Genomic DNA, 27,902 nt, shown 5'->3' on the forward strand with positions numbered 1-27,902 from the left:
TCTATCAAACCGAAACTTTAAAATTTTAATCATGGATAAATTTTAGAATTTTCATTATCTTAAAAAATATCCAATAATTTTTGGTGTATACTCACTTTTGCGGCTCACTGTATTTACATTATTTATTTATGCATTTTTGAAATGTTTTTAGATACAATTTTCGATCCGACGTAAATTAGTTCTTTTCATTCCCACATGTCAAATGTATGGAGTTAATTTTGTCTTCGCAAATTTAATTTTTCAAAACAATTTATTTTATTATTTTTTATTTACTCTCAAATTTCTTCTCAATAATAAGAAACCAATATCGAAAAGTTCAATTTCACAAACTCCTTTCGTAATCAAAAACCAATTGGCAACACTGATAACACCCCTTCTCAGCAAATTTAGCTGTGTAATTTGAACTTTATTTATTTTTTTTTGACAAGTACTTCAACAAGTGCTAATTTGCTTATCACAATTTTTCGATTAAACCTGTAACTAATTGAGTAGAGAGCGCGTGTATTGCTGAAAGCTTAATACAATTAGAAAAGAAAAATGGAAATGTAGCAATAAAATGTATATATTTTCATAAATTAAAACATAAATATGTATGTACGAGTGTGAATGGTGTATTATTGCAAAAATAGAAAAAAAAAATATGTACAATTAATTCATAAATAAAGAAAACATGTGTGTAAAACCTGAAGGTGATAAAAAAATACTCACCTTAAGTTTTTTTTAAAAAGAAAACAGTTATTTTAAGTAGTAAAACTGAGTGAGTCAAACCATAACAAAAAACAATAAAACTTTTAAAGATAAGCAAAATATTTTGTCTTAGATTAAAAACTTTTGGGTTTTTTTTTTCAAAGATAAATACAAAAACAAACGTTTTTTGGCTCTTTTACTATAAGGAAACAATACAATTCTCACCTATGCGGTACCCTTTACTTTTTTTATTTGTGAATGAGTGTAATGTACTCTCATTAAACCATGAACAACTGATAATCTAATCAATTTGAGAGTGATCGAACGATAAGCAAATAGATCATTGTAATTTGTTTTATTTGCATTTTGCTGCTGCGGCTTCTTATTATTGTTTCAGTTTAAATTTCTACTACTGAAATACTGAAATATTAAGGTGAGGTTTTGGGGTGTGGGGGGTAGGCTTATAAACAATAAAAACAAACATTGGGGAGCAAAGATATCATTTCAGTTTCTATGTGGTTGACGTACGTAAATTGTTTTTATACAGGTTAGTTAGCACAAGAACATTGAACGTTATAGAACGTTTATTTTATTATTTTATTTTTTTTTAAATTTAATCAAAAAATACTCTTTTTATTTTTAAACTGTTAACGTAAAAAAAAAGTTTATTTTTATATGGTGTATTTGGTGAAATAAAGATTTTTTATAATAAAAAAATACGCTAAAACAAAAGAATAAAGAAGTGCAGTTTTTTTTTTAATTTTCGGCAACTTATACAAAAAAAAAGAAACAAAATAATCAAGAAATAAAATATTTTGCAAGTGCGTTTAATTAATTTAAATATATTTTTTTTTATTTCAAACATTTCTTTTTAAATTTGTTTATTGTGTTTTTAAATACAAAACTTTTTGCTGGAATTCTTGAAATTCTCTTAAATTTTGTTTTGTTTTAATAAACCAGTTTTAAATGTGTTTAATAAGTGCTTATAAATATTTGTGTTTCGAATTGATTTTAAATTAATAAATTTCTGTGTAAATATTTTTAATATTTTTCAAAGAAAAAAAAAACAGTTTTCTTGTGTAAGCTTCTTTCTTATTTCAAATGACTCAGTTGGAAAATACGTTTAATTTCCAGGAAAGATTTAATACCTGACATTTTTCGGGTATTTATTTTTTGTTATTCTACACGCATATCTTAAAATTAAATATAATTGAATTTCAGCTTAATTTTGCATTAAGAAATTGTATGAATTTTGGATACTTTATGCATGTTTTTAGTCCAAATTTAGGTTACAGTAAAACATTGTTACCGAAATAATGCAAATTGGAGTTAGAAAAACGTGCCACAGTGGTTTAAAAACTATTTACTTTGTAAATAATTTGGTAGCTAGTGCACGATAGGAGATATCTTAATGAAATTTCCCATAGTCAGTGCCGAGGAGTATTTGAGTTGATTTTATTTACAGGAGTTGGTATGGTTGCTAGTATGCGATCCCCAAAATTAGCTCACCTCAGGCCTACAAAATTTAAAAAAATATTACAAAAAATTCAGTTCTTATCCGAATATCAAGAAATTTTATATTAAGTACTTCAAAATATCTAAAAAAAAATACGCTTGTGTGAATTGTCTCTTTTAGTCACGAAAATTTAAAATAAAAGTGATCAATACAGTTATTTGGTTCCTATAACAAGTTACACACATTCAAATTCGGAACATCCAAAATAAAAGTCTCCTTTATCCAAACAAAGCTTGAATTTATGCTTTTTTTTCTTTAATTTATGCTAATTCAAATATAAAATAATTTTCTCAATATCTGGAGTTTTACTTAATTTGCTTTCAAAAGAAATTTGAAACTTAAAGGTTATATTTATACAGACAATTTATTTTAAATCAAGCAGACATTTAGAATAATCGCAATTCCAATTATTAATTTTTTTAACATTTAATTTCTTAAAATTAAAACGTGATAATAATTAAAATAAGATTTTAAAACAAATTTACAAACAATTAAAAATCAATTAACCTTAAAATTTGTCATTATTGTTTTTTTTAGGCAAAAAATCAACTGTTATTAACAGTCACAACAGAGAAAATTAAAACACATACCAATTTAAAAATAAACAAAAAATTATACAAAAAAAAAAAATGTTGAAAACCAAAACAAATGATGATAAAGTTGATACACTGTTGGCCAAAAGTGTGGTACCAATCATAGATCTTGCTCACTGTGGTAAGTTTTATATTTATTTTTAAATATTTTTAACATATAGAGTTTTTGGTGAAGTAAATAACACTCTCGCAATATAAATACAATATTTTATTTATTAAGACTTAATTACTAAATTTCAATAATGATTTTCTTTAACCCTTAAATGCTCAATTATTCATATTTTTCGATTTGTTTAAATATCATACAAAATTGTATTATATTTTTTTATTTGTTATATTCTATCAATTAAAGAATTAGTACTTTGGAATTAAATCTTTAATTCTGTTTTTAAAATCGTATTAAATCTCTTAAAGAGTGAGTCAGAAAAAACGTATACACACTATTCCAGCCAAAACTTATCCTTAGTCCAATAAATTATTATTTTTTTAATCACGATAGCTTTTAAAAAATATGTCAGATATTATTTTTTCTAAATCATTCATTATCAACAGTTATTACTGTTCAAATGGACAGTGACATAGAGACAGATATGGCTATATAGACTCCGCAATCTATAACGATCTATAAAATATTGGGTCACAAATGAAAAATGTAGAAATTGCAAATGGAATGACAAACTTATATATAAGTTTGAATGTATGAGATGTGTTAATTATTTAACCAACTCTATTAAATATTATCACTATAGTATAAGTTAGTTAGTCATTATATTGTAACTAATTATATTTAATTAATATAATTATTCAAACAAATTCTATACATAACGTTGTTTACCTACGGTTTCAGGTGTTTCCCTTTTATTTTAAAACAAAAAGTTTTTGCTTTAAACTTGTTTATACCAGTAATTGTTTTTATAGTTATTTATTTTGAATATTTCCCTTTTATGCTGTGAATAATAATTTTTCGTTATTTAATTTTTGTTCAAAATTTAAGATTAACCGTTTTTTTTTCGAAAGCATCATCTGTTTTGTTTTGCATATAACTGCGTCAATAATTTTGTTTTTATTATTTACTTGCTTATTATTGTTTTAAATAATAAATATGGTGTATACTGTTGCATTTCAGTTTAAACTTTGCTATACAAATTCAAGGTTTTCTTTTTATTAAAAAAAAATATTTAAAAACATATTTGACCTTCAACTCTTAAAACTGAACTTCATTTAGTGTAGGTCAATTGATCTTTCTATGGCAAGTACAACGAAGGGGACTTACACAGTTTTACTACAATATTTCTTGATTACGTATTGGTTTCACTCAAAGAATATTAAGTAGATGAGCAATAAAAGGTACGTTTACAATGTTGAAATAATAAACGTAACCACTAAAAAATCCATATTTCCATTGAACAAATATTTAGTTTAAAAAATATCACAATTTAAGATCATTATTGTATTGCTTGACGTTGTTTGCTCTTATAAAAGTCATATAAGATCAAATAAACATTTTCTGAAAACAGTGGTTACATTTTTTTCGTTAAATATTTGATCAATGTGTTTAAGGGTATTTTTTAACAAATAAAAGAAAATACTTATATTCCATCAAAATTAAAAAGTTGAAGTAGTCAAATTAATCATAACTTCTTAACAATAATAACATCCTAAAATGTTTTAACTGCGATTTTGGAATTGTATTTCTTGTTAAAATTTCATCAGATTAAAGTGTTTTTAATTTAAATAATTAAAAAATAAATAAATGCGGAATTAAATAAAAGTTTTTCAAAACAATTTTATGAAAATCATTTAAAATATCATATAAAAATAAATGTTTTTTTTTACAAAAAGCTAAAATATTGTCGAATTTGTTCGGATCACTCACTCGAATGATTTAAACGAATGTACGTATGTGTATTCGTATACACTCATGATCTCTAATTTCTCGCTAATGTTCAAATAATGATTCATCTAAATTATGTTATCTGTTGCTTGGAGCGATATGCTAATCACTCTTCATAGTAAACTGTTCATGCATACGTAGTAAGTCTAGAAAAAAATACCTCAGCAGCAAATTATATTAAACTGTACAGGTGATATTTCATTGTACAGGTGTTTTTAATATGCATGACCAAAAATCTCTTCATGATAACTCACCCGCAGCAAGAAAAATGCCTAAAATCTGACAGATACTACCGAACAATCCTGCTTACAATGTTTATGTACATTCTGGGACTTCTTGAATTTGGTACCAATTCAACTATCCATATGTTTTTAATTAAATTTTTATTTTTTCTCAATTTCATTTATTATTTTCTCATTTTCAAATGGAAAATTTATTTTTCAACCATTTGTAAAGTATCAAAATATTGGTCTTAGAATCAAGAAGTATAGATAAAGCATGTGCCAAAAAAAAATTTTTACTTGTATTAAGTTAATTCTCAAAAATACATACGTTACCTTTTTGGACGAGGTGATCCACTAACGCTTAAAATCGGACATGTCCTTTCCTGTGTTCTTTAATTCTATTTTTACAACGGCCTAATACTTTTCCACAGGCCGAAGTACTGGATAGTTGGGTGGATTTGCCTTCAGTGGTACAAAATTGACATTATTGTTTGAATACCACTCAAGGGCCTTTTTCTCATAGTGGCATGATGCCAAATCGGTCCAGAAATATGAAGGCACTCTGTGCTCTTTTCAAAAAGGTATAAGACGTTTTTGTAGACACTCCGTAATATATATTTCTATGTTCATCGCGCCTGATGTCACAAATGATTGGCTTCTTTTGCCACAACTGCAAATGGCTGGCCACACAAGAAACTTCTTGGGGAATTTTGTTTGTTTTTTGTCCGGTATTATTTTTGAACATTACCTCGTCCAGCAGCCACATAAAAATCTTGACTCGTAAGTTGTGAAAAGTCTGCCAGTACATTCGTTTCATCATCAATCACACAACAGGTGTATTTATACCCTACACCACCATAGTGGGGAGGGCATAATGCATTTGTGCGGATGTTTGTAACGTCCAAAAATATTAGTCTAACACCCACCTTAAAGTATACCGATCGACTTAGAATCACTTTCTAGGTCGATTAAACGATGTCCGCCCATCCGTCTGGCTGGCTGTCCATGTAAACCTTGTGCGCAGAGTACAGGTGGTAATTTTAAAGATATTTCTATCAAATTTGGTACATATTATTTTTTTGGCCGAAGGACCAATCCTATTGAAACTGGCTGAAATCGGTTCATTATTTCACCTAGCCCCCATACAAATGTCCTTCCGAAATTGGACTTTATCGGTCATAAATGTTTAATTTATATATGTATCTCTACAAATTACTATCCAAATAAGTTTTATATATACAAAATTCATGTCACGAAATTTTGTTACGATCGGTCCATAATTAGTCATAGCTCCCATATAGACCCGCTTCCGAAAATCACATTAACGTGCATAAATCGCTTAAAAATGTTGGTATACACACAAAATTCAACATAGTTAACTTTCATATAGACATAAATCACACGACCTAATAAGCCACTTCCATACAAGCCACTTCCGAAAATCACTCAAAAATATAAATTATTAAAATTTTAAAAGAAAAAAGTTTTTGCTCTTTTATTTAGTGTAGGGTATTATATGGTCGGGCTTGACCTTTCATATTTTTTTTTTTTATAAAATTTTACCTCAATTTTTTCGCTCTTTTGCTTTTAAGTTCTTTACCACATCGATCTGGAACTTTCTGAACTTTATACGACTTCAACCCAGCATTATCTTTGACTCTGCACACAAAAGAATCAAAAATTTAACTGTGCGAGCTGCTTTTCTCATAAAAGTGTTCGATGCTCTTCGAAAGAGTTGTTCGACTTATTTTGCCTTACCAATAGCTTTTAGACCTTTTTTCCTTTCTGATCCAGGTTTTCATACAATGCTCATGTCTTCCTTATAATGTAAGACAAACGCCAGTAAGGCTTTTGAAAATGAGTAACGATGAACCTTCAAATCTTTTCCTATGTTTTTGAAAGTCCATATAGGATTTGTTTGAAAAGTTTTAACTATTTTTTCACGTATTTTTTTTCGGTGACCATTTTTACCAAAATAACAGTTGTAAATTAATGATTTAGAAAAGTAATTTGGTCTTTTCTAAATCTAAATTGAAAAATCTCAGATTCAATTGTTCTTCTCTGAAATTGAACTGAAAAATACAATTTTCAAATGGTCGTTCTTGAATTATAAATGGATGATTTCATTTCCGAATATGAAATGGAAAATTCTAATTTTATATTCAACAATTTACAGAGGAAATTTTACTAAATGTGTAAAAAAGTTGGACATTGAATATTAAAAATGTATTTTTGACAACCAGTTGACATATAACCAAATCTGAATAAAAGATATGGCACAGGCCAAACAAATACTTAGGTATATTATGACATTAATGTTCTCACTTCTCTGAAGCAAATCCTGTCAACCAAATTTAGAAGACCTTGTAGACGATTTCTGACTAAAGTGAAACTTACATTAATGTTCTGGGTCGTAACTAGATTGTATTGCTAATAGCAGCCCCAATAAGGTCAAATGAATTCGATATAACGTCATATAATACTATTATCGAAATTAATGCGCAAAATACCGATTGTCTGAAACACAATAGGAAAATTAATATTGAAAATCAAAAAAGAAAACTGTTTTAGAAATATGTAAATCACAATTGCAAATGCTAAAGAATAAGTATTTTTTACAAATTTGTATGCTAATATAAAAAGTGTTTCCTACAAACTCAAAGTATCGAATAACCCCCCACAGTTCGGACCCATTTATATTTTCTTTTTTAACATTTCATGTCAAGTGAAACATTAAAATAGATCAAGAAATAAATGTAGTACATTTATATTATAATTATAAAACGTGAGTTTGCTTAATTTAGAGATGCTAATCAATTATACAAGAATTTGAAACAGATTTACACAGTGTTACCAAGCGATCGTGCAAAAACTATGACGATAACAAGACAGTGTTTACATTACAAATGACGAATTTTATTTCAAATAAATTTTACAAGTATGTAAACACATACACTCATCATCTCTAGTCAAGTCGGAACTAAGGTGTACTTCATAGACATTTTAGTGTGTTGTAAAAAAGCACTTGTTGTTTGTAGTAAGTACAATCCTAGTACATATTCACACATTTTTAACATTTATTAAAAAGTCATGGAAAAACAAAAAGCATGTACTCGCAATTATCAATTAAATATTAGTCATCTGTTGGAGAACTAAACAATTTCAGTTGCTAAATGTTCCAATTTCAATTAAATTATTACAAATTTGAACCATTTGAAGATTCTATTTAAGTGTGGTTGAATGAAGCATTTGAGAGCAGCACTACTGAATGAACTCTTATCAAAAATTAAATAGAAATTAAATTTGTTTTGTGTTATTTATAAATAAGTAAATGACTGGCTGCCAAACATTGATAAAAAATTCAAACAATTAAAATCCAACACCACCCATCACTGACGACACATTATTAATTCGGAAAAGAATATTCTTACTCAGCAACAAAATTTCAAAACAAAAAATGAGCAGTTCATATGAAATTCTAAATAAATTTAAGCTTTATAAATAAAAAAACAAACAAAAATTCAATAAACAATAGGGTGATCGGCCAGGTTTTTAATAACCGATTATAACCGGTTTTTTGCTAAGGTCGGTTTCGGTTTTTTTTTTGAAAAGCTCAAATTTCGAATATCGAAGAAACCGGGTTTTCTCCTCGAATAGCCGGTTTTTTCTAAAAGTGTGTTTTTATAATCTTCAAAAAATATTAAAAATCAAAAAAAATAAAAGAAATACTTCAACTATTTTAAAGATTTAGAAAATATCACAAGTGATCTGGAAAACCTGAAAACTTACTCAATGCTTTGTTTTCTATATGTCCTACAAAGTAAAAGATAATTTTCAATGTCTAGTTTTATAAAAACAAAACAAAAATCGATACACTCCAAAGCATTTAAACTGTGTTTACCTAGGAGATTATTTTACCTTCATTAGGTCTTCAAATTTACTGACGTTAACGATCTTCGCGTCAAATTTGACCCAAATAGAAAATAGATTTTTTTAAAAAAAACCTAACGTAGTTGTTGACATTTGAAATTAAATTAAAGTCATAAAATATCAAAAATATCAACCACTCATTTTTACCCGAAGACCTTATGAACGATAAGAAAAACAGTAGTACAGCAAGTATGATGAAAAGAGACAGATATATATTAGAGCTACCAAAGATATATTGTAGTGCTACCAAAGCTCTGAAAAAATTTAACTTAATTGTACCTAACAAAAGATCTTAAGTCCAAACAAGTTTATAGATATTTTTTTGCCAATTTGTTTTTCTAGTTGTTGACATTTGAAATGAAATAAAATATCAAAAATATCAACCACTCGCTTTTAGAAAAAATTTAATATTAATTTCAAAATGGGTAATATTTGAACCGAAGACCTTGTGAAGGATAAAAGAAGTAATCAAAATTGTTTTAATCACTATTATTTTAACACATTGACTGCCAAGGCACTTTCAGCAAATAAGATGCTGGTCGCCATAACATTTTCTTTGCGTAATCTCTTCGAAAACATCAATATTGGAATTTAGGCTACTGTCAGTAATATTTACTGCTTAGAAACTGATTTTTTTTTATAAATAAGAGTGTCTCACGAAATGGCGAAAATGATTTTTTTATGGGATACTGAGTTAGAAAAAATACTCAGTACAAGTTCAGAAATTGATGAAGAATGTGAAGATTACAGTTTTGATGAGGAACTTCCAGACAACATAGAAAAAATTCTTAAAATCCACCACTATTGTCTGACATGGCTAGAGAGAATAAAAGTCGTGTCGGACATACATATGTGTCCGACGTGGCAGTCAATGTGTTAATAAATAAATCTTTTTTTCTTCTTTTTTCTAGGCGTTTTAATATTTTTCCAAAAAACCGAAACCGGTTTATATTAAATTGCAATTTTTGGAAGAAACCGAACACCGGTTTCTAAAAAATGTCGAAGAATCGATCACCCTAATAAACAATTAATGTAGTCGTATCATAATAGTTGAAGCAGAAATTAAAAGAATTCATTAATATTTAATGAAATTTCATTAGTTTGGTTCTTAAATTCAAAATCATGTTTTTATACCCAGTGTTTCGTTTGTAATACAACGAAATATTACTCGCAGACCCACAAATACCAGACCTGGTATGTCGATGGCTTAATATAAAAAGGTTTTTTTAAGTCGAGATTTGTTTGGCTAATTATGATATATGATCATCGGACCATTTATCGAAATAAACGAAAATCTGGACTTACAAAAAAAAACACAAGTTAGGGCCTTTTTATATTAAGCCATCGATATATATTCTGGGTCCTTATGAAATTCTAAGACGATCAAGCTATGTCAACCCGTCTGTCTGTTGAAAATAGGCAATATCGATTCATGATTTCATCTAGCCCCCATACAAATGTCCCCCCGGAACTGTTTCAGCAGTCATAAATATGTTGATTACGCGACAAAATTTTGCAAAAAATATTTTTAAGTACTCTGAAATTATACTGTAAAGTATGACGAAAATCCGGTAACATTTGCCCCTAGTCCCCTTCAAAAAATAACTTTAACATTCTTAATTATATTATAATAACTAATATCATGATGTAATTGAATATAAACATGTTTTTAACATGATCGGTCCATAATTGATCCCACCAAACTTTTGATAAACTACCAATAATTTGTGTAAAACATATGTTTTTTTTTTAATATATCTATTGATAATTGAATATACTGCTTTAAATGTCTGCTTTCAAGTGGGAATTAATAAACGATTAAATTGAAATAAATCAATTCATAACATTTTTTTAGAGAATGTTATCCATAGATAGTATTCAGAATATTTATATAAACGTCATAGTTTATAAATAAACAAAAAAAATACTACTAATTTAACGCGAAAAATTTAAAAATACTATTTTCCAAATTGTAACAATGCACAATTACAATCAAAACGTAAAACTGCAAGCCGCAACACTTTATTAGATTACAAATTAAATGAATTTAAAAATAACCTATATTGGTATTTCCTTTATTAGATTATTTTTCAATTGCATTATTAACTTAAGTATGAATTTCCTAATAAAAACGATGATGTTTTTCGTTAGATTTAATAAATTGCATGTTTATTACTTTTTGTTCGATTAAAGTTTTATCAGTTGACATTAATAAATTGTTATTTATATATGTTTTTATTTAACACAAACAATTAAAGACACTAACCACCCAGTCATAGAATTTCATTCGGATAAATTCCTTACAGTTTTCTAAGTGGAATTGTAATTGTTTGTTCCTTACCAAAAACTGGACTTTTGTCTTAATATTAGGGATATAATTATTAAATTGTTATTTATTTGAAATTAAAACAATTAAATTTAAATATAACCTAGACATTTTGGTATTTCTTTTTTAAGACTATCTTTCAATTGCATTAATAATTGAAGTATCAATTTCCTTATAAATACAATGATATTATTCGTTTGATTTAATAAATTGCATTTTTATGACTTTTTGTTCGATTAAAGTTTATCAGCGGAGATGTAAGTAAACATTTATAATCAGATAAACCAATTTGGGTTTCCCACTGATAAACACAATACAAATTTTTATTTTATTTTTTAAATCATATTTCGAAATTGAAATTTGTATTGATGATAAGATATTTGAATTAAAAAAGAACGCATTAATTTAAAATTTATAAATTATTTATGTAGTAAATGCGATAGATTTATTTTTTGTTAATCAATTTACTATGCTATTGAATTTGAGAGGTTTAATGGAGAAAGGATTTGTAAAATATATGTACACAGAGAAAACAGATTCGTGATAGCAACCGAATTTGTTGCCAATCGAAAGATTCGGTTGCACACATAGATTTTTTCAGTTCTAACAGCAGATAGTCAGTTGATAAAGAAGAATTTTAGTTGAGGCAACCAAGCTTTGGTTACCCATTAGAAAATATTGTAGCCACAACTGTAAGATTCGGTCACTTAGAATCATTCGATTAGCAACAAATACGGTTGCTATCACGAATCTGTTTTCTCTGTGTATATTATAAGAAAAAGGGAAATAAGTATTATTGTCATCTAAATATTAGATTGACTTGAAATATTTTGTGACGATCAATATTTTCCAAACGGCTAAAGCTGTGTTTCCGCATACACCGTAATCAGCGCCGATGTTGGTGTTCGTCACCGTCTCGTTTCTGAATTGTTTTCTTTTCAGTTGGGTGCGTTGCGGCATAAAACAGAAACGAAATTATTTTTCAATTATTGATGTCGCACGTTAAATAGAATTTCATTATTTTTGACAAAATCTATTATTTTTTCCTCTTCCATTAAAGAAAATTATTTTTTTTTATTCATTTTGATTTTCTTTAAATTTGAAATAAAAAAATTATTAAAATAATTTTGTTCCTACAGCACCGAAAACAACCTACTTGAAGTTGTTTTCGTTCCGGCCCCAAATGACAGGTTTTTCGTTACTGATCGGTGCCGTTTCGTTCCCAATTTTCGTTGCCGATTTCTGAAACGAACTTTTTTTCGGTGCAAATGTATGGAATTTCGTTATCGGTGCCGATTACGGTGTATGCGGAAACGTAGCTTAATAGTAGAAAATATTAATTATTATTTGATCCATTCACAAGGTATCCTATCACGTCATATTGTCATAATGTTGTAATATTTCATGCTCTGGCGGCTCGGCTTAACCGACTCTAAGGCGTTCGGCGCAGGTCTCTGCTGGTTGGCTACGATAACACTATTTTTTTAGGACATTTTTAGCTTGACAAGGCTACATTTACAAACCATTGTAAAATATTACAACATTATGAAAATGTGATATGATAGGATCCCTTGTGAATCGACCAATTGTTTTAATCGAATCGTATAATTCATTTAAGGTGATGTCCTCACCAACGTATTCGAAGAAGTACGGACCATACCTATTTGTAGGTTAATTTTCTTGTTAACATTTATTCAAAAATGCTCCTCGTCGCCTAAAGACGATGATGATGACGAACAAATTGGAGTAAGGTCGGGCAAAGGATATTGAGAACACAATTAGCAGCTGGCAAAACTACAAAAAAAAAAACTAGGAAATTTCGTAATATTGGCAAACTGTTGATTTTAAGCTCCATTTAATTCACCAAATGTCTGGGAAGTCGGCGGATATCGATGGCATTGTTGAATAATTTTATATTTTTAAATTAACAGGTTTCTTTTTGCTTATCAATTTTTAGTCAAATTTATTTATATGTGAATATTTTTTATTGATAATTAATTTGTTTTGCAACAAATTGCATCAAATTAAACATAAATAAATATTAAATATTCATTGACAAATTGCTATGAAACAATATTTGGAGATTTATTGAAATAATTTAATTGCAGCCAAACTCAAACATTTTCTCCGAACCTAAAACATGTCGCTCTAATTCTGTTTTATATTATTGTAATTTAGTCGAACACAGTGTTGATAGATTTATAATAGAGGAGAGAAACAATTTGTTAATTATTATAAATTGAAATGTATTCGCACAATTTCATTTTGCGTATAGCAGCAAGCAGCAGCAACAATCCATGCCAACTGCTGCCATTGATGCCCGGGAGGCCACAATGAAAAAACAAGTCGTTTTCAACACGTAATTTTATTATTGCTGCTACAGTTATTATTGTTGCTCTTATTAATATTATTATTATTAATGTTGTTGTTGTTTACTTTTTGTATAGGAAATTAGCAATTCTCGAAATTTTCAATTATACACAAAAGAGTAAATAAATAAAAATTTGTCAACCATTTTTCAGTTGATTCCGCTAATGATTGCTAATTTTTGTGTTTCTTTTTATTCTATCAATAAATAATTGAATATGCCAATTTACTTAACTTTTGCATGACATATTATCTATAAATCAAATATACAACGTACTCACTCGTCTACATAAATGGAAATAATATATGTACGTTTAAATATTGTTTTTCAAATGATCAATCGATTAGTCGATTACCAAATAACTAAACAAGCTTAGAAAAAATTCCATGCCAAAGGAAACATCAGTTATTGTTTACGGAAGAGATGTAAAGAAATTGAAAAAAACGTTTAAAACTTTTTCAGTGCTCTAAATAATAAAATAAATTGCATAAAGTGATTTTGAGCAGTTTGTAGACTTGAATGAATTCCTATCCCCAAAAATCTGGTGTATTGGCAAAAATTTAATTTTGATGATTTTGGTCATATAACGGATTTTAGAGCAGAAATTTTTTCACTATAACTGCTATAACTATTGAATGTATGACTTAAAAATGCGAGATTATTTCAAATTTATTTCAAGTATTGGTCATTGTTAGCTATGACCTTTTCACAGCGTCCTACATCTATCGAAACAAACAGTAGGGGCATGGTCTGAACTATAAATCGGATGAGGTAAAACTTCCTAACCACTTATCTATAAATAGTTTTTAACATGTATTGCAACATGTGGTCGAACGTTGCCATAATAGAATATTACGGTTTCATGTCTAGCCGCATATTCTGGGCTTTTTCGAGCATTGGCCGAATCAGTTGCATTCTGTACAGGTTATCTGTGATGGTATGGACAGATTTCACCAAATACTGAGAATTGCCTAATCGCCATGGATATTGTGTCGATTCGAGCTTCATATACGATCTCTTACGATTCGGATCCATTTTTCATCGCAATTAATGATTCGCATGCTTTTGGATGAATCCTGCTGCTCGAAAACGTTTTGAAGTAGCTGCTTGAATAGCTCTCACTGATTTTGCAAGCTCTTGTTGAGTTTGACAACAATCTTCATAGAGTAATGCCTCGGCCTGGCCGATCTTTGTCTTTCACCATAAGCTTTGGTGAGCAAATTAAAGAAGTAAAGCAAAACTTCCTGCATATGACGATTCGTTGGTACAAAATTATACATTTTCGAAGCAAAAAAACTTTGTTGTTTATACTATAATGTTCAATAACTAAAGCGGGGTTTCCGCATACACCGTAATCGGAGCCGAATGAAAACTGAAAAACGTTGGCGTTCGTCACCGTCTCGTTTCTGAATTGTTTTCGTTTCAGTTGGGTGTGTTGCGGCATAAAACTGAAACGAAATTATTTTTCAATTTTGGATTATTAAATAGAATTTCATTGTTTTTGACAAAATCTATTATTTTTTTCACTTCCAATAAAGAAAGATTTTGATTTTCTTTAAATTTGAAATAAAAAAATAATTAAAATAATTTCGTTCCTACAGCACCAAAAACAACCTACTTGATCGAAATACCAAATGACAGGTATTTCGTTACTGATCGGTGCCGTTTCGTTCCCAATTTTCGTTGCCGATTTCTAAAAAGAACTTTTTTTCGGTGCAAATCTATGGAATTTCGTTTTCGGTGCCGATTACGGTGTATTCGGAAACGTAGCTTAAGTGAAAATAAATGACAGATATGTGCCCTTCTAAATGACACATAAGTTATTAAAAACAGAAACCGCTTTCAAAAGATACGCCATCTATTGTAAATCCCTCATTCCGAATACTTTTCATATAAGAAAATCCGTCTTTGATCGTTCAGTACTGATTGGTTAAATCATTTGAGAAAACATCAGTTTATTTAAGTCTTTCAACAAATGTTGAAGTTTAATATCTATTAGTAGTGTCCGATTGAACTTTCGGGTTCTGTTACGTTGTTCGGAATAAAGTGTCGTTATTCCAATATTTGGAGTTTCGTACGAGTTTTACCGAACACCAAACTTGTAATGAAAATATATGAACAGATTAATTTTTCTTGATATCAATTGGTCAATTCACAAGGTCTCTTATCATGTCATATTGTCATAATGCTTTTCTAGCAAAAACTGTCCTAAAATAATACTACTATGTATGCTATGTTTATTGTGTTATCGTAACCAACCAGAAGAGACCTGAGCCGAATGCCTAAGAGTCGGTTAAGCCGAGCTGCCGAGTCGTGATATATTAGGACATTATGACAATATGACTGATAAAAGACCTTGTGAATTGACCAAATAGTTTCTGGAACACTGTTGTAAAATGGCAAACTTTGCTAAATTGGCCGATGTTCGGATTAGCACTGAAAAAGAGTTTTCGGTTGTACTGTATTCCTACCAATGAATACAGTACAACCGAAAACTCTTTTTCAGTGCTGTATGGAAATCCCAGGCACCAAATTATGATAATTGACTTCTTTCTAACTCTTTTTTTTAACCAAATAACATAATAAGTTGATAATTTTAATAAGCACATACTACATATTTTGAGCAATTTTAAAATTGAATTTATTATTATTATTTACAAAATGTATGTATGTCATTTTAACTCGTATCTTTTTACTATTCTAATCGACTTTGGACCAGCACTACAAATTTCATATTCAAGCTTCAATTGGTTTTATATATCTAATTTGGTATTTAAATTAGGTAGTTTGACTGGAATACGAGTATCTGGTATGAACATATGTTCATGCAGTCAATTTAACACAACTGTGCTTAGTAGTTATTTATAAATGTTCGAAATGTCATAGATCTTAATTAAAAAAATATAAATACTATACATATATGTAGTATATAGTATTTATTTGTATTTTGTAATAACCTGTACGGTATGTTAATTGGAATTATTAAGTTTGTTATGTCGTTGATAACATTTAATCAATTAATTGATTTCTATATATTTTCAACCATACAAGCAAATATTATTTTGGTCGATTCAGTGTAAAGAAGGGAATCTAATAAAAATCTAAAAAATTTTAACTCTGTTACTTAGTGTTACAATATTTATTAAATAAATTAAATTTAATATGCTGTTTTTCTATAGCGAACGAGTACTTTGAGTGGAAATTTAACATGTGTTTTGTTATTGTAACAAAAACAAAATACATGTAAAACGTCCACTCAAAACACTTGTTCGCTATAGAAAAACAGCACATTAAGTTTTTTACAATTACGTCTCATTTCTATATTACCCTATGGCCGAAAACCTCAGTCTGTTATCGAAGCAATTTCGTTTATATTTTTTCATTGACATTTATCTCCTTCCATTCTACGTATTTATTCAAAGCTTGTTAATAGGATTAGTATCTACTTGACTAGATCAAATGTAAATTGTTATTGTAACAAAAACAAAATACATGTAAAACGTCCACTCAAAACACTTGTTCGCTATAGAAAAACAGCACATTAAGTTTTTTACAATTACGTCTCATTTCTATATTACCCTATGGCCGAAAACCTCAGTCTGTTATCGAAGCAATTTCGTTTATATTTTTTCATTGACATTTATCTCCTTCCATTCTACGTATTTATTCAAAGCTTGTTAATAGGATTAGTATCTACTTGACTAGATCAAATGTAAATTCAACTGATCCCTCAAATAATTTCAGTTCTTTACCAAGTTCTTCACCAAATAATAATTTAAACTGTATAAATATCGTATTGAAAATTTATTTTATCTGTTCCCTCATAGGGTATTTAAAGTCTTTTACTAGTGCTTATATTGCATTTTAAAGTTGTTGACTGTAACTTGTTTGTGTTTTGTAATTAAATTAATTAAACAATTTAATTATATCAAGCGCAAAATTGCATTTTGTATATTTTTTTCGATTTAATTACCAAATATGTTTGCATTTATACAGACTACTAAATTTGGTGACTAAAGCACTTTGATAAATAATAAATAAAAATACTTACTCGTATATGAACGCCTCTGTCATGTTTAATAGTTAAACAAAACAATAAAATATGCAAAAAAATTAATATTGAAATATGTATTACTAATTAATAAAACTTTAAAAATGTTTTATAAATAATTTTAATAGATACATCATTTTTCATTGAAACTGAAAAGAAATGTTAGAATTTAAATTTTAATTTCCATAAATAAATACTCATAAATCGGAAGCTCTCCTATCCTAACTCATTGGTGACCTAAAAATTATTGGTAACTATGTATTAGTAAAAAAGACTATATGAAAACAAAAACAACTCTCGTATGTACATAGTTTCCGATCTATGTGTATTTATCTATGAGAATTTCTATTTGAAATTGGGAGAACTCCAAAGAAATTTGAGAGTTTCAATTTGAAATTGGGAGAATTCCAAATGAAATTCAGAATTACAATTATAAATAGAAAAAATTCGAATGAAATTTGAATTTGAAACTTAGATAATTATAAATTAAATTGAGAGAATTATAAATATTGAGAACTTCAATTTGAAATTGAGAAAATTGCAAATGAACTTCGTAGAGAAACTAAAAAAAAACCTCAAACAAAAGAATTACTTTTACTAATACATTCTCACCAGTTAGGTTTTTGACAACTGAGTTAGGTCTTTGATATGAGAGTTTCCGATCTAAGAGTATGACACTTCTTACAAGGCATCACGAATAATAATCAAATATTACAAAAATGTAGAGTGAGCGGTACACTGTGTAACTGATCAGAATAAAATACACGCGTCATATAGAATAACTTTTAATACATATTAACAAATCTGACAGAATCTTAGGTCTTATTATTAATTGTTATTTGATTAAGCTTCGAATTCTATTTAACTCGTAACTAAGAGTTAAATAGAGGTAGAATACAGTCTACCAGTAAAATATTAATAAGTGAAACCTATTAATATCTTAATTCAGAATTAGAAATCATCAGCAATTCATAACATAAAATCATTCACAACAAATGAAATTCTTAAGCATCACTCAAAGGTTTTTATTTAAATAGAATTCATTCATTGTTGAATAAATTCATAATTTAAATAAAATTCATTCCTCCTTTAAGTGCTTAAATTTTTGTCAATTCAAATTTAATACAAATTAAATGAATACATGTTTTATTTCATACAAATTATTTTGTTTTCAATAATTTATAAAATTAATTGAAAAAAGTGTAATAGATTTGAATTTTAAAAAAATGTAATCACTCAATACTCGTACATTTGATTAAGCTATGTATTTTGTAATGGATTTGAATTAAAGAAAACTTGAATGATACAATAAGGAACTAATTCTAAAAAGAATGAATTCTCAATGGAATGAATTCAATATGTTTCAAATACTAATAAATTATGAAACTATGAATTAATTCGTAATGAATTCATTAACCCCCCGTTTAGACTGGCAACAAATTCATTAACATATATTGCAGCAAATGTCAAAATTATGTTATCTCCAGTGAAGACGCATATTTTGACAATTATAGCGAACATAAAATGTCAAATTTGGTTGCCAATTTGTGTTAGACATTTCAAAGAAAAAAAAAGACGCTCAATAAAAACATCAAACGAAAATTTTCAATAATTTTATGAAAAAAAAAATGAATTGTAAATGTAAATATGTTTTCCCATAGCATTAACATGTTATTGTGCCGGCGTTATTGCCAAAATATTTATTGATAATCTAGACAGGGGGTAATTGAATGATTAAGAGATACAATTTAATTTGATTTTGAAAACTGAATTAATAATTAATTCTTTTGCGTCTTTGGAATTAAATTCAGTTTCATTATCTGGAAAAATGTGGAAATATGCTTATTTTTCATCACCCTGTTAAATACGATAAATCTTATTTAAGTGTCAGCAATAAACCCCTTTGATTTCATAGCAACAATTAACAATAATAATGCATTAATTTAATCTGTACGTCTGCCATTTAATACTCCATAACAATTAAAAGGATTTTTCTCTGAACTGAGTATTTATTTTGTCGCAATATTACGTACATTTGTAAGATTCTTGGTAATCGCAACAAGTGATTTAAATCTATCCACCACTATGAAACATTTATTCATGAGCTATACATTGACACTTTTCCTTTCTCGTCTTCATCTCAAACTTTTATTCAATACTTACTTCGTGCATCCGTAATCATAATAGTCGCAATCTAATCTTGAGTAAATATTTCAGTATTTTATTTTTGTCACAAGCAGAAAAATAATGGCAAGATAATTTTCTTTCAGACTATCAATAGCCAACATCAGCAATTGTTATCTAAGTGTGTGGAGGTATATTCCTTGGAATTGTTTTATTTTATTTTATATTTTTTGCTTTCAATTATTTGCTTGCTAGCAAATACGAGTGTGAATATGAGTATTGTCTAGTAATAATGTACGTAGTACTTGAAGATTAAATATTGGATGGCATTATTGTGTCAGTGTCGGTGCTTAACTTGTTCTTTTTATTTTAAAGGTTTTTTTTTCGCTTATAATGAATGGCGTTCTTCGATAATCCAACCATGGTTGCGTGACAGAAATTATGTTTGGTATTGAATATAGAATGCGTTATTACTATTCTATTTGTGATCTAGAGTTTTGCTAATATATAGTAAATTTATTAGAACAATATAATTTTGGTGACAATAGTTAGCAAATCCATAAAATTGAAATCATTCGAACTGTAAAAAAATTACGATATTTTCATTAAAATTTATTTAAATTTTATTATTCTTTGATCAGTTTTACTATTGTTAGCTACTACTCACTAGAAAAGTGCTTAAAATTTAGCTCACTCGTTCATATCTATCGCTTGTCTTATTATTTATTTAATTTCAGAAGGTTTATTTTGTTTCCTTTGTTTTTATTTCGCATTCTATACTAATTTACTCACTCACTGCATAGCACAATTTAAAGTGTAAAACAAAGTTTATTTTTAATTTTAAACAAACAATAGCAATTCGTTAAAAATAGATTTTTACATAGTAATGGGGAAAAACTAAAAAATAAATTTTTTGTTAGAAATAGGGTTCCTAATTTCACTGACGTTTTCTATTCCCAGCAAATATTAATAAAAATCTCTTCATTCAATGGATTTTTGTAATACTAAATTAACCCAAAAACCAGAAAAATGTTTCAAATAATCGATGAAATAACGGTAAATTTCAATAATTAATTTATTTTTTAAATTTGTTTGTAATTTATTTTTATTAAGTGGCACTGCTTGATAGGTGCACAGACTGAATACTCCATTTAATGACTTCTGTAGGAGTTGCCATGATGAAGACGAGGATGAGACGATTGAACATCTCCTCTGCCTTTGCCCTGCCTTAGCAGGCACTCGGACTGAGACAATAGGTAGTCCATTTTTGGACGGCCTAGCGGATCTATCTACTCTGGATGTCAGGAAGATAGAATCGTTCATTCGTGCGACAGGTTGGTTCGGCATTGAATCCAGTTCTGACATGTGAAGGACCTCTTGAGGTCCTGAGCATGGTCTTTTAGGGTAACACAAAGGGACCAATTAATGGACCCAAGTGAGCTGGTTGATACTAGCTGCCTTTATAACCTAACCTTTTATTAAGTGTCTGTGATAAATATTCAATTAATAAATCAGATGTTTCAAAAATTATAAAAATATTCGTGATAATGGTATTAATTAAGTGTACTTTCCAGTAAAAATTATCCAGTAACTTTAATTTAGAGCGTAAAAATACATTAACGCTCAATCTAAAAAAATATCAAAAAAGTACGCGAACAACAATTTGTAAAAATAAGTTGTATTTTATTATAAATCAATTTAAAAAGTTTGTTTTGTGTTATTTTACTTCTTTTCTTTACAAAACTTGTAAATTGTATTAATTTTCAACATTTTAGTTTTGTTTACATTTGCAACAATATGTTTTAAACATATTTTTTATGTTGATATTTTTATACTGGAAACAAAATTTCCAGTAAAAAATATCATGTTCTCTATATATCCAATGATAATTTGTACAAATTATTACAAACTAGTTGACAGGCCCGGCTTCGCCCGGTAGCATTTACTAATGATATTTCTTCAAGTTTCTCCAACCCACATAAACCTTCCTGTTCTTATTTATTTGCAAATAAAATATCTAAATTTGTACTGCATACTTTAGGGAGCTTTGTTATTACAGTTGACTGGACTCAAAAAAAATTACGAGTTTTACCCGGAATTTTTTATTTTTTTTCTTTACAAACCATCTCCTGAAGATTTCGAATCCAATAAAATCAGCCAAACCGCTCCAGCCGTTCTCACGTGATATATAGATTATCAAGCACGCGAACACAACTATTGTAAACACTCAACATTTGGGTGGAAGAGAGTTTAAAAATTTTCCAAAAATGACGAGAGCTTATCAATAATCTAAAATTGATAATTATTTCTCGAACTGTTAGTCGCAGGGCAAAGTCCGCGACTTTTTGAATTTCCAAGAATTAACAAGCATCCCTCAGTTGACTTCTGTGCAAATTTGAACAAGCATCGCCATTTATGTGTCGATTATGGATGGCAACCTAACTTCAGTTGCGTTGTCATAGGGCAACCACAAATTTCTGGTTGACATTTGTCAACAGAAAATTATGCTGCCAGTTGCCATCTGTAATACCATTTAGGCAACTGACAATGTAACTGAAGTTCGGTTGCCATCCATAATGACCCATTAGTTTGAGTTTGACAGCCATTGAAAATCCATGAATTTGGCTATGAAATGCTCCCTTTTCCGCCCTATTCATCGGATTTAGATCCGAGTTTCATGTTTTCAAACCTGAAGAAAAGTGTCACGGAAGGAGATTTGACTACAACGATTAAATGATTTCGATGACATCGACATATCTTATTTTTAGGAAGGGATAAAAGTGGACAAAGCGCTTGGAGCACAAAGGAGACATTTCGTAAATAACATTTAAACTGGTTGAGACAGAAATGGAATACTGTTTTCTTTTCGGATGAATGCAAATACTATTTAAAAGGCAGTGATGAAAGATCATTTGTAAAACGGGAAAGAGACCGGACACAAATAAGACATTCAAATTTGGCGGTTGCAATATTATAGTGTGGGAGTGTTTTTCATCATAAAACTTACTATTACTGGAATCAGATACAGATTAATTTTAAACGATACGCTAAGGAAAATATGTATCTTGTTTCAAGCTTGCAACATGACAATGACTGTAACCCAGTGTTTACAATCCAATAAGTTACGTGATTTGAAGTTGTCTGCCCAATCGCCAGATCTTAATACCATAGAAAACCTATTCAAAATCGTAGTTCGCAAATTGCAATATATAAATATAAGGAAATGACTAAAGGGTCCAGACATTTTTATAAAAATAAAACATAAGTTTCCATTGTATTCAAAACTTTTTAGTTCCATTTTCACAATGTCTAGTTATTGTTTAACCTAAAGTCATAATAAAGTCTGTTGACAAAAACCTAATTTATGTGAATGTATTGCCATGTATTTTGTTATTGTTCTCCCATATGTGTGAAATGAAAGAAAATATCCCTTCTATGTATTTATTCTATGTTAATATAATATAATTTATTTTTTTTATTAAATCCACCTACTGAAAATTTAATTCTACAGGTTTAAATAAACATTTTTCGGTTTTTGTCATACAGATAAAATAGTTTTGTATGTGATAACCGAATTTATGGATATAATCGAATTATTCGATTGGCAATGTTTTATCTTTGCAGAAATAATAAGAAGAAAACTTATTAAGAAATTTGCCGGTAATTTATAAACTAATTAACCGGAAAACCTAGTATTGTGAAAATTTATCATTGAACAATTTTAGTAACTTATAATTACTTGTTCATATTTATTTTTATATTAATATTTTTCCCTATTATTGTTGTTTTCTATGAAATTATCTATTTTGATTATTTGTATTGTTGAAATTAATTATTTTATTACTTGGCTCATTGTAAATTTATTTATAAACGCGTATCTGTTTGTAAACTTATTTGTATGTAAATAACCACATTTATCCATCACACAATTGTAACGTGTTTAGAGTAGGGGATTTAACAGTCACATTTTTATGAATGAATGCATAAATTAATAAAATATTATACTAGCAATAACAGCGACAAATTGTTAATTCAATTGCAACCACATTTTGTAAGTGTTAGTAAGAAAAAATCCAAGTTTTTATAAAATAATTAGGTTTTTTTTTTGATTGCCAATTACTAATAAAGATTTTCGTAATTTTATAGCGAAATAAATGAGGTTTAACTTTAATAATAATTTTAAAAAAGTACAGTCGAAATTCTTCACAACGACTTATTTTAAGAATTTTTTACTTATACTCTATTATTGATCTCCATTTAAAATAGCAAATGCATTTTAATATTTATAAAGCTTGGATACGATTTCTTTGTATTTTATACAAATTCTTTATTAATTCTATTTAGATCATGTTAACTAAATGATATCTTTCTAATAAATTAAATATGATTAAATTTTATTCACTTTATGTATCCTATCAATGATTTGAAAGAATTAATTTTAATTCCATGTTCGAAATCAAAAAAAAATTTTATATCTTAACCTCTCCGTCAATGAATTCATTGTAATTCATAGGCTTAATTCCTTTATACTTCAAGAGTGCATTTACAATATGACTTTAAGTAATGACTTAAAGACATGTTTTTTTGTACTCGCAAATTGTGACGGCAAACAAAAAGGCACGATTTCAGATCAAAAACATATTTGAAAAAAGGCATCGTATAAATGCAAGGGGATTTTCGTAGGGGTTTTAAAAGAGAATTCATTCCTTTGAGAATTCATTATTCATAGAATCAATTCCTTATTGAATAATTCAAATGTTCTTGAATACAAATCCATTACAAAATACATAGCTTTAAAAATGTCTTCAATTCTTCAATTCAAATCTATTACAAAAAGGCTTAAGTCAATTTATTTCAATTCATTTTGTAACTGATTAAAGCAAAACAAACATAATACTGAATGAAGAAACATATTTTAATTAAATTTGTATGAGGTCAAAGGTTGAATGAATTCGTTTATGAATTAAATCAATGATGATTGAATTCTATTTTAATAAAAGCCTTGAATGAAGCTAAATAACTTGATGTTGTGAACGGATTTATGGAGTGAATGGCTGACATTTTTAAATTCCAAATTAACTTTATTAGAGAATTAAGCTCAAATTGAATTAATTAATTTTAAGTACTGTATCCTATTTATATAATAATAATTTAAATTTACGGAACTAATATTAATAACAACAGCTAAATAAAATATTTATTTCTCTTCTTTTAATTTTAGGTACCGAAGAATGTCCCGTAAGATCTGTCGTCAATCGTGTGGGCTCTCAACTACATAAAGCTCTTTCCGAAAAGGGTATGGCTCTCTTAGTCAATCATGGCATCTGTGATGAAAAGGTTAGTTAGTAACACTCTTATGGAATTAAGTTTTTTTTTAATTATCCTAAATATATTACTCTTTTAATGTAGTTGAAAACTGCTTGGGATCATTTAGATGATTTTGTCGATTTACCCACAGACGTTAAAGAACTTTATATACGTTCAGGTGATGATAATCATGGTTATGTTAGTCCCGGCCTAGAACGTTTTGATGGCAAAACACCAGAGTTACGTCATGCTTTTAATATCTGCACACTAAATGCCAAAAATCTGCCAGAAGAACCCTTGCCCGGTTTTGCGGATCATATATCGGTGTTGGCCGAAGATTTCAAAGCACTGTCGCGTTTTTTGCTACAAGCTTTAGCTCTATCACTGGACATACCACAGACATTTTTCCTGGAAAAACACTCACACATGTTGTCCGGTGACAATGATAATGAGACCACATTACGTTTGCTGTACTATCCACCTGTCATAGAAGATGATGAAGTTAGTAAAAACGAATTTCTCAAAGGTCGTTGCAAATACAGTTACCAGCGTTGTTTATCGGATCAGCCAGACTTTCGTCCAGAATACAATCCCCGCGATGAATACAATGAGGTCGATGGTGAAGATTCAAACGGTCTAAATGGCAACTTAAACTGCACAGAACGTCATTTGCCCAATGGCGCTGTAATACGTTGCGGTGCTCACACAGACTATGGTACATTTACATTATTGGCACAGGATTCTGAAGGTGGTCTAGAAGTTAAAATACCGGGTAGTGAAAAATGGCAAAGAGTTGGTCACTTACCGGGAGCCATTTTAATAAATTGTGGTGAAATATTATCGATATGGACCCAAAGTCGTTATCCTGCATTGGTAAGTTAAAGTTTGTAATTACAAATATTAAACACTGAGATTAATAGATGTAAATTTTAGCAACATCGTGTAGTAGTACCCGAACAAGAACACATACGTACTAGAGGTCGCCATTCTATAGCTTTCTTTTGTCATCCTGGTAAGTTGCGGATATGTGAGAATTGTGTGTTTTATTTATTTTATGTGTGCTTTCTTTCATTTTGATTTTGCAGATAATTTGACAATGATTTCTCCCAACGATTTACCTCTACCTTCTGATGGACAAGATATTACCTGCAAAAAGACACGCAAAAAGTCATTTAAAGCTGCGAAAGAAAAGTAAGTTTAGAAATAATATGTGGAAGAGTAGCTTAAGTCGACATAAGGGCGAATTAATAATGAAAATGCTCTTAAGTGGAAAATGTGTCAAATCTTCTCTATTTATAAATTATTTTTTAAAACTTGTCGCTTTAATGTATAATAATTTTATTATCAATTAGTTAAGTTATAGATTTTTTGTAAGAAATTATAAAAATTACACAAAATTGGGAATAATTCAAAACTTGTTCTTTCGACTTAAGTTATTCTTCCATACGGATACAGATATAATGAACTGAAAAATAAATTCAATATAGTTTATTTCTCTTCAATTCAATGAACAATTGTGCATTGCTTGTAGATTTAGATTAAAAGATAGCAAATTTAGAATTTTCATAAATTAATGTAAAAAAGTGGGATAATTCATATATTTTACTGATACTATTCTGCATCGCCATTTAATTGAATAAAATAAGTAATAACAGGAATTCCATAAGACATCACAAACATATTGGCCTTCGTTCTTCTGATTTTAATCATATTTGTTAAACACATACTTGTTAGAGTTATTTCGACATTTCCATTTTTATTTCTTTTAATTTAATTTTTGAAAATATTAATGTCTTCCTTGAACTTAAAGCAATATTTATTTTCAAAAAATGAATTCATGATGCAAATATAATTTTCAAATGAACTTTTGGAAATGTTCTCTTAAATTTTATTTTTTTACATTAAAAAGTCTTAAGTTGACTGAACAACCAATTTAAATTTTTTATGTGTGTAGAAAAGTGTTAATATTAAATATAACAAAAATATTAAAAATAGTTGGACTTCCTGTCACAAAAAAATCATTTACTTGTTTAGTCAATTTCACGCTTTTTAAGATTATTTGAAACAATTTTAGATTTTACTTGAAGAACATATCTAAAAGTGCAGATAATTATCTTTCAATATTTAAAGTTAAAGTCCAAGTAATTTTTTTCTGTGTTATTTAGTGATATTCATGATATAAAATGTACTAAGTTCAAAAAGGAACTCACTTGTTAGTACGTTTTTAGAAAAAATTGTATTAATAAATTTAAAACAAAAGACTAGAATGCTGTTAATTAAATTTGTAAAGTATCTAACTATTTTTTCTCCTTATCACTAACATTTTTATTATTATTATTTTTTTCTTTATTTCAGAGTTTATAATGCATATCAACTGATACAAAAACGTTTTCGAGATACTTACCATAATAGTTCACAATAATCCTTACGTACTTTAGATAATAATAAAACCAGGACTTAATTTTAATGTCCTATATTAATTTAGGATAAACAAACAAAACAACTGATAAACAAAGATACAATTATATTTATTCCTTCAACTGAACGAAATAAATGCAAATGATAATAAAAAGTGATTATTTTTATAAATTACAACGTATGTGTCAATTTTTTATTTTCAAAATTTTATTATATAAATTTATACATAACTTGTCATACATAGTTTTAGTTAACGTAGAGTATATTTGAGTACTTATTTATATTAAACTTACATTTTTATACTACAATAATATTTTTTTTTGTAACCGTAAATTGTTTTTGTAAAGTATTATCAATACATTCATCTATTAACTCATCTTCATTCTATATATAATTTAATTCTAAAACTCACATTAAAAAATCCATATATTTTTACTTAAACAATAAAAGATTCAAAGCAAAAA

At 28.2% G+C, this 27,902-nt stretch overlaps 1 protein-coding gene across 1 annotated transcript; it reads left to right on the forward strand.

The window, feature by feature from the left end:
* Positions 1-2,745: 2,745 nt before the first annotated feature.
* Positions 2,746-27,902, forward strand: LOC135964078 (1-aminocyclopropane-1-carboxylate oxidase-like). Its single transcript, XM_065516140.1, has 6 exons — positions 2,746-2,917; positions 24,935-25,050; positions 25,123-25,893; positions 25,954-26,032; positions 26,106-26,211; positions 27,376-27,902. The coding sequence occupies exons 1-6, from the start codon at positions 2,833-2,835 to the stop codon at positions 27,440-27,442; spliced, it is 1,224 nt and encodes a 407-aa protein (XP_065372212.1). The 5' UTR covers positions 2,746-2,832; the 3' UTR covers positions 27,443-27,902.

This window comes from Calliphora vicina, chromosome 1, assembly GCF_958450345.1.
Source record: "Calliphora vicina chromosome 1, idCalVici1.1, whole genome shotgun sequence".
Lineage (NCBI taxonomy): Eukaryota > Metazoa > Arthropoda > Insecta > Diptera > Calliphoridae > Calliphora > Calliphora vicina.